Source organism: Tupaia chinensis, unplaced genomic scaffold (genome assembly GCF_000334495.1).
Source record: "Tupaia chinensis unplaced genomic scaffold, TupChi_1.0 Scaffold140061_1, whole genome shotgun sequence".
Lineage (NCBI taxonomy): Eukaryota > Metazoa > Chordata > Mammalia > Scandentia > Tupaiidae > Tupaia > Tupaia belangeri.
In genome coordinates, this window is record NW_006199940.1 from 232,382 (window position 1) to 240,188 (window position 7,807).

The window sequence follows — 7,807 nt, forward strand, 5'->3', positions numbered from 1 at the left end:
GGAGGGCCGGCGGCGTCCCGGGGCAGGCGAGCGAGCTGAAGTCCTGGCAGCTGGCGGGCGGAACCCAGGCTGCAGGCGCTGGTCGGGGGCCGCGCTCCTGGGCCGCGGGGTGCACCGGGCGTGTCCTGAAGCCCGAGGTGCGGTGTCCCCCCTGCCACGCCCCCGAGCCGGCCTCTTGCAGACTTGGGATCGCGGGAGGGCTCCGGCCTCAGGGTCCATCTTGCGGGAGCGTGGAGGCTCTGGACCTCGGCCCGGGTCCCGCACAGGTAGAGCGGCTGCACCCGCTTCGCGCTGTCCTCTGGTCGCCGACGCTGCGTCGTGGCCCCCGGCCTGGCCGGCGCCCCGCCCACCTCTGCCGGCTGCGCGCCCGGGTTCCTGGACAGCCTGGTCGGCTGGGCCTCTGTTCTTCCCTCAGGCTGGGAGAGTCTGCAGTCCTAGGAAGCCGAGGCGTCTTCAGACTTAAGTGAGGAAGAAGCTGCAATCCTCCGCTCTGTCCTGGATGGCAGCACGCCCGCTCGGCCGGCTGGCGCTGACCCACCTGCTGGTGGTCCTCTTTGGCATGCGCGCCCGGGTTCCTGGACAGCCTGGTCGGCTGGGCCTCTGTTCTTCCCTCAGGCTGGGAGAGTCTGCAGTCCTAGGAAGCCGAGGCGTCTTCAGACTTAAGTGAGGAAGAAGCTGCAATCCTCCGCTCTGTCCTGGATGGCAGCACGCCCGCTCGGCCGGCTGGCGCTGACCCACCTGCTGGTGGTCCTCTTTGGCATGGGCTCGTGGGCCGCGGTCAACGGGATCTGGGTGGAGCTGCCCGTGGTGGTAAAAGACCTTCCGGAAGGTGAGTGGGACCCAAGTGGGTGGTGGCATGCCCGGGAAGGTGGGCTCTCCCGTCCCCGGTGGCCTGCCCTGACTCATCCTTCCCTGCAGGTTGGAGCCTCCCCTCGTACCTGTCTGTGCTGGTGGCGATGGGGAACCTGGGTCTGCTGGCAGTCACCCTGTGGAGGCGGCTGGCCCCGGGCAAGGGCGAGAGGGTCCCCATCCAGGTGGTGCAGGCACTGTGCATGGTGGGCACAGCCTTGCTGGCCCCTCTGTGGCACCACGTGGTCCCCGTGGCAGGGCAGCTTCACTCTGTGGCCTTCCTGGCGCTGACGTTGGTGTTGGCGTTGGCCTGCTGTGCCTCTAACGTCACCTTCCTGCCCTTCCTGGGCCGCCTGCCGCCTCCTTTCCTGCGGTCATTCTTCCTGGGCCAGGGCCTGAGTGCCTTGCTGCCCTGCGTACTGGCCCTGGGGCAGGGCGTGGGCCGCCTCGAGTGCCCACCTGCCCCCACCAACGGCACCCCTGGACCACCCCTCAACCTCCCTGAGCGTTTTTCTGCTAGCATCTTCTTCTGGGCACTGACCGCCCTCCTGGTCACTTCGGCAGCCGCTTTCCAGGGTCTCCTGCAGCTGTTGCCACCACCTGTGCCCACGGGAGACCCTGCAACTGGCCGGCAGGTGGAAGCCCCAGGAGTGGAGGAACAGGAGGAGGAAGCATCGCCATTGCAGGAGCCCCCAGGCCAGGCAGCGAGCAGCACCCCTGGCCCAGACCCTAAGGCCCACCAGCTGCTCTCAGCCCGTGCAGCCAGCCTGCTGGGCCTGCTGGGCCTGACCAGTGCACTGACCAATGGCGTGCTGCCCGCGGTCCAGAGCTTTTCCTGCTTGCCCTACGGGCGCCTGGCCTACCACTTGGCTGTGGTCCTGGGCAGTGCTGCCAGCCCCCTTGCCTGCTTCCTGGCCATGGGCATTCTGTGCAGGTGCACGGGGGACCCAGCCACTTAGTGGGGGGCACTCGGGTGAGGGCTAGGCCTGAGTCCTGGCACAGCCAGCCCTGAGCCTCTGCTTGCCCGGCAGGTCACTGGCAGGGCTGGGTGTGCTGTCTGTGCTGGGCATGTTCTTTGGGGCCTACCTGATGGTGCTGGCGAGCCTGAGCCCATGCCCACCGCTGGTGGGCACCTCTACAGGGGTGGTCCTTGTGGTGAGTATAGTGGGCCTGGAGCGGGGACAAGCTTCGCCTTGGTGCGGGGACGTGGGCTCAGCCTGTGGGTCTGCGTGTCTTGTCAGGTGCTGTCGTGGGTGCTGTGTCTAGGCGTGTTCTCCTACGTGAAGGTGGCGGCCAGCTCCCTGCTACACAACGGGGGCCGGCAGGCGTTGCTGGCTGCTGGCGTGGCCATCCAGGTGGGCTCTCTGCTCGGCGCTTTGGCCATGTTTCTCCCCACCAGCATCTACCATGTGTTCCGCAGTGGACAGGACTGTGTGGACCTGTGTGGCCCCTGAGCTGGGCAGTGGGGCCCTCTCTCTGCCCCCCACCCCCCACCCCAAGGCTATTGCGGTGACCAAGTTCCCCCACGCAGCTCGCACCTGGACACCAGCACACTCCACCGGAGACCCTGGCTGCCTGGTCGGGGTGGGACCAAAGAGCAGTCCGTGTCCCCAGGCCCCCTGGGCCCTCTACTCCCGTGTAGGGCTTGCACAATAAAGTGGTTTTACTCAGTAAGCTGCAGCTGCTCGTCCCAGAGCCCTGCTGGCCGTCTGGGGGCAGCCTCTCCCCAGGCTTCTGGGCAGGAGTGTCCCACCTGCTCTGCACACAGCCAGGGTCTCAGCTCTGCCATGGGGAGCCCTAGCTGGCACCTCCACTGCTTCCTGGAACTGCCCTGAGAGAGCACAGAGGCTCCATGCAGGGCACCCAGACCGAGTACCAGGGCCTCTCCCAGGAGGGCCAGGACAGGATGTGGCAGGCCTAGGTCCCTGCCTGCCCCTTGTGACGTGGGGTGATAGTCCATGCCTGCCAGCTTTCTGGCATATCGGGCCAGGGGTCTGGGGCACAGAGAGCTCAGGAGGACTTAGAGAGGTGGGTCTGAAGTTCAGGACCCTCTGGCCTCAACACCATGCCCACTTCTGCGATCAGACCCCTGAAGGCCCAGGCTTCTTATTCAGGAGGGCTGGGTGCTGCGGCCTTCTCCCTTGGCTGCTGGCATGTGGCCCTGGTCCTGGACAGTCTGGCTCTCTCTGGTCTCTGCAGGAGGCAGGGCCTCAGTGCTGGCCATGGCCAGGCGTGGACTGGTGGTTCTTGAGCCCCACACGAGGGCTGGAACCACGTGCAAGGGAAGTGGCCTTAGCTGAGAAAGCGGCTGAGACTCAGGCGGGTTTGGAGGGCCTGGGCTTCTCTCATTTGCTTTATGGGCAGGCGGTAAGGAGAGGCTGGGGAGAGGCCCGCAGCCTCCCAGGGAGGCAGGACTCCAAGCTGGATCCAGCAGCTAGCCTGGCATTGAGACCTTGGTCTCCCAGACAAGGGGCCCGTTCCTGCAGCCACCAGGCTTGGGAGCTCCTCCCTGGGCATCTCAACGGGTGCCCCATCTAGACTTCAGACGACTTTGACCCTGACTAGGCCTGCAGGAGGGTCTCCTGCAGGAGGGTATTGGAAGGGCTTGATGGTCCTCTGCTTGCAGCTCCGCCTTGTGGGAGGAGCTCCTGGGGGGGGGTGCGAGAAGGCCTCTGTTCCCCTGGGACCCCTGGAGCACCCTGAGGGCCGGCTCCCGGGTGTCAGACAGCACAGGACCCTGCGCCCAGCTCAGCTGCCCTTGCCCCAACATGAGTGGCTCCACAAGGTTGCTCCCTCGGGGAGTGGCAGGGGCTGAAGGTTTGGGGGCCAGAGTGCATTCCTGAGAGGCCCGGTGGGTGGAGCTGATGACGAGGTCCTGGCAGGAGGCTGGGCCGTCCTGTACCCAGACCTCTGGTCTCACACCCTCCTCCTGACCCTTGTTCCGGGCAGCATGTCCTTGGGGCCTGCCCACCCTCAGGCTGGGGGCTGCTGGAGCCACTGCCCAGCTCCTCCATGTCCTTCCACTGGCGAGGACCGAAGGCAGGGTGCAGCCGCCACTCTGCCCATGTGTACTTGCTGGGGCCAGGCCGCTGCTCTACCCATATATACCTGCCAGGGTGTGCCGGGGCTAGGCCGCCACTCTGCCCGCATGCATCTGCAAGGTGGGCCAGGCTCAGGCCTGAGGAACTGGCCCTGCCTGGCCCTGCCTGACACACGGGACTTTCTGGAGAGAAGGGGCAGTCAACTGTTTGCCAGCAGGGCAGGAACTGGGCTGTCGGGAAGCCTCTGCCTTTGAAGTCCCTAGGCTTCCTGTGGGTGCTCAGGGCAACTGGGCAGGAATCAGAGTAGCAAGGTGGGGAGGACGTGAGCCCAGGCCAGGCGCGCCCAGATCAGGCCACCCGGCGCCTCCATGGACAGCACGTGGCTAGAAGCCTGAGGTTCAGGCCCTGCCCCAGAGAGCCACTCAGCTCCAGGGCTGGGAGGAGGTCCCGTGGGAAGGCAGCAGCCGAGACCAGCCCCGCTCTCCCCAGGAGCAGGTCACTGAGGCAGCATGGACACCATGCTTTGGTCAGGTGGCTAGAGGTAGTCTGGCCTTCCCTCAGTGTGGAGCAGGGCACCCCTGTTCGGAGACCCTTCTGATGTGAGGGTCCAGGACAGTGATCCTTAAAGAGGTCCCCAACTCCATGGAATTCAAAGGACACCCCCCTCCTGTGCTGCCAGAGAAGAGTGTGACGCATGGACAGGTCCCTGACCTGGGGCATCAGCAGTCCTAGAAATGCCCCCCCCCCCGGTCACCCCACCCATCTTGGGAAGAGCTGCCACTTCCAGGGGTCCTGCGGCACTGCCCAGGCTCTGGCCTGAGCCCTGCAGGGCAGAGACTGGGGGTTCTGGTGGGGGCTTAACCATGGCACCCCTGCCGTCCTCTAACCACCCTGGGGTTTGTGCAGGACCCACTCTCCAGTCACATGTGCCCAGTGCACACAGCCGTGGAGTAAGCCATGAGATCTGTCTTAGAGTGTTGGTTACCCTCAGAGCTAGAAATACTGTCCTAGAGCTAGACGCACTCGCCTGGGGGCAAAGGCCCTTCGGGCAGGCAGGACTGACAGAGCAAGCGAGTCCTGGCAACACCCTGGGTCACCTGGATCCAGCTGTGCCTGAAGCTTGACCCCTTGGACTTGGATCTCAGGAGCCCCAGTCCTCCGAATCTGCCTTGCCCAGTTGTCACAATCCTGCAGTTTCCTTGGGAGCTCTATTCCACTCAGTTCCATCTAGACTGTCCCTGGGTCCTGGGTCCTCATCTCCCAGTGCCCCAGCATCTAGCCTCTAGCACCCCTCTACAGGGACAGGCAGACCCCAGTGCGGATTCACTTAAACCAGCCGGGTGTTTGTGAGCTACACGGGGAAGCTCAAAGAGACCTGGCGGGAGTAGGGACTGGGAGTAAAGCCCCAAGGCCTTGTGTGGCCGGACAGCGGCAGGGCAGGGATGTGTATGCTCCATGAGGCCGGTTCACGTGCGGGCCCAGATTGGAGACCTCCCTGGGTACAGCAGAGACGCATGTGACAGCAACAGGACCTGGTGTGTCTCTGTCATAGATAAACAGGTTTTCTTTTTAACACTTTATTTATTTTAAAAAGTTTGTTTACATAAAGTAAAATAAGTAAACGAAACAAAGGTTTAAGACTGTAAGACTAAGAAACCCCATTCCTGAAGCCTTTACTGGAAAGACGTGCCCCAGTCAGGTCACGCCCTTCCAAGACGTGTCGCTTACAGGGTTGGTGCCTGTCTTTGAGATTTCCCGACTTTCAGGACCAGCAGTTGGTGTAATGGCTCTGAAGCTGGACTCCTGTGTGGTTGACCCTGGCCCGAGTCCTGGACCCGGCAGCTTAAACTCTTCCTGGGCACGTGTGCGTGTGTGCCTAAGGTCCGGAGACTGGAGGAGGAGGGCTTGCAGTGATTTCTTGCTTTCCTCCTCTCTCTCTCTCTCTCTCTCTCTTTTTTTTTTTTTTTTGAGAGGTTTTTGCTATAGGGCGCATGTGCTTGCCAGAAAGACAGAGAGACGGAAAGCGAGAAACCACCCCCAGGGGGGATGGCCACACTGCAATCCCTTCTCCTCTTCACCTTTCAGGACCTCGGGCACGCGCACACACACGTGCCTCGCCTGAGATTAAGCCACTGGGTCTGGGACTCATACCACAGTCGACTACACGGGAGTCCAGTGACATAGCCATTACAACAAGTGGCGGTCCCTCTGTCTCTCCTAATTTAACGTATTTCTTTCTTTCGTGAGAGGCAGGCCTCAGGCAGGAGTGTGCACACCTGGCATGGTCGGGGTCCCGGGATGCAACCTGAGACCTTCTTCACGGGGTCCAGCTGCTTTACCGCTGTGCTATAGCCTGGCCTCCACTGAAAAGACTTGGGAGAAAGGTATTTGTTCTGTTTTGTTTTTAAGAGAGATTTTTGCTAGAGGGTGTGTGCACACACCAGAGAGACAGAAAGCCACCCCCAGGATGGCCACATCGTAATCCCACCTCCATTCTCCTCTCAGGATTTTGGGCACGCATGCACACCGACGTGAGTTTGAAGCCACTGGGTCTAGGACTCGAACCGTGGTTGACCATGTGGGTGGCCATCGACGTAGCCACTGCACTACCTGCTGGTCATGGGCAAAAGATACCTGCATGTGAGGGAGGGCACGAGTGGGGCTCAGCAGCAACCCCTCGGACAGGGTAGTGGTTTCTCAAAGTGTTAAACATGGATGTCCATGTGACCCACCCATTCCCTGCGCCCAGCCTAGGGGCAGAGCAGTGTGGCCATCATTGGGATGTCACTGAGAACACTATGCACCTTTAATGTCACCCAGAACTGCCTGCCATGGTCCCCAGCCCCAGGAAGCCCCCATTCTGTTTTCTGTCTCTGGAAACACCCTGTAGATGTGGAGTCATGGGGCCGGCAGGTGGCACAGTGGCTAAGATGCAGGACTCCCACATGGATGGCTTCTATTTGAGTCCTGGACCTGGCAGCTTGCTTTCTCACTTTCCTTTTCTCTCTCTCTGGTCAAATTAAATAATAATAAGGGGACCAGCAGATGGCATAATGGTTATGTCGCTGGACTCCCATGTAGTCGACTGTGGTTCAAGTCCCGGACCCAGTGGCTTAAAACTCACGCTGGGCACATATGTGTGCGTGCCCAAGATCCTGAGAGGAGAATGGAAGAGAAGGGATTGTGGCGTGGGCATCCTCCCTGGGGGTGATTTCTCTCTTTCTGTCTCTCTGTGTCTCTGGCAAGTGCATGTGCTCTATAAAAAAATTAAATGATGATAAGTTAATCCCACAGGCCAGCAGGTGGCATAATAGTTATGTTACTGGACTCCCACACGGCTGACGGTGGTCTGAGTCCCAGACCCAGTGGCGTGAAGCTCGCGCTGGGCCTGTGTGCCCAAGATCCCAGAGGGAGGATGAAGGGGCTGCGGCGTGGCCGTCCCCTGGGCTGACTCCACGTTCCCTCTCACTGTCTCTGTCTCTCTGGTGAGCGCATATGCCCTATGGCAAAAACCGCTTAAAAATAATAATTCTAAAAAAGAAAAAAGGAAGTGGAGCTAGTCACACGTGGCCTGCTACGACCGCCTCCGCTCACCGTCGTGGCTCAGCTGTCACGCTGGTGCGGGTGCCGTGCGGGCACTGGGCTCCTTTCCTTGCCAAATGTTTTACTGCATGACTGTCGAGAGCCACGCGGAGGCGCTGTCTGTGTGGGCGAGCGGGCTCCTCTCTTGGGGACCCCGCGTGCGTTTGGGTGGACGGCCAGGCTGCTTTCCGGAGTGGCTGCGCCTTCACCCATTGATGAGTGAAGACACTTCACTTGGCGCCTAAGTGGAAGTGATGGTTCTTCATGTCTTTTTAAAAAATAATTATTTTATTTAACTTTCTCTATTTATTTATTTTTAATTTTACCAGGGAGGG

The 7,807-nt window shown here is 61.1% G+C and overlaps 2 protein-coding genes across 4 annotated transcripts in view; one reads left to right on the plus strand and one right to left on the minus strand.

Moving 5' to 3' along the window:
* FBXL6 (F-box and leucine rich repeat protein 6) overlaps window positions 1-219 on the minus strand; it is a 2,871-nt gene extending 2,652 nt beyond the window's left edge. The window contains exon 1 of the mRNA XM_006162473.2: window positions 156-219. Within this exon, the coding sequence (XP_006162535.1) occupies window positions 156-219 (64 nt within the window). The remainder of the gene's footprint in view (window positions 1-155) is intronic.
* A 203-nt stretch (window positions 220-422) lies between these two features.
* Window positions 423-2,529, plus strand: SLC52A2 (solute carrier family 52 member 2). Of its 3 annotated transcripts, XM_027765954.1 has the most exons (5): window positions 423-544; window positions 745-829; window positions 919-1,783; window positions 1,881-2,004; window positions 2,091-2,529. In XM_027765954.1, exons 1-5 carry the CDS (start codon window positions 500-502, stop codon window positions 2,301-2,303), a joined length of 1,332 nt encoding a protein of 443 aa, XP_027621755.1. In that variant the 5' UTR covers window positions 423-499; the 3' UTR covers window positions 2,304-2,529. The 3 variants fall into 3 exon arrangements, with proteins under 3 accessions (XP_027621755.1, XP_027621756.1, XP_027621757.1); XM_027765955.1 differs by lacking the exon at window positions 423-544 and having other exon boundaries at window positions 567-829; XM_027765956.1 differs by lacking the exon at window positions 423-544 and having other exon boundaries at window positions 567-829; window positions 1,414-1,783.
* Window positions 2,530-7,807: the final 5,278 nt, after the last annotated feature.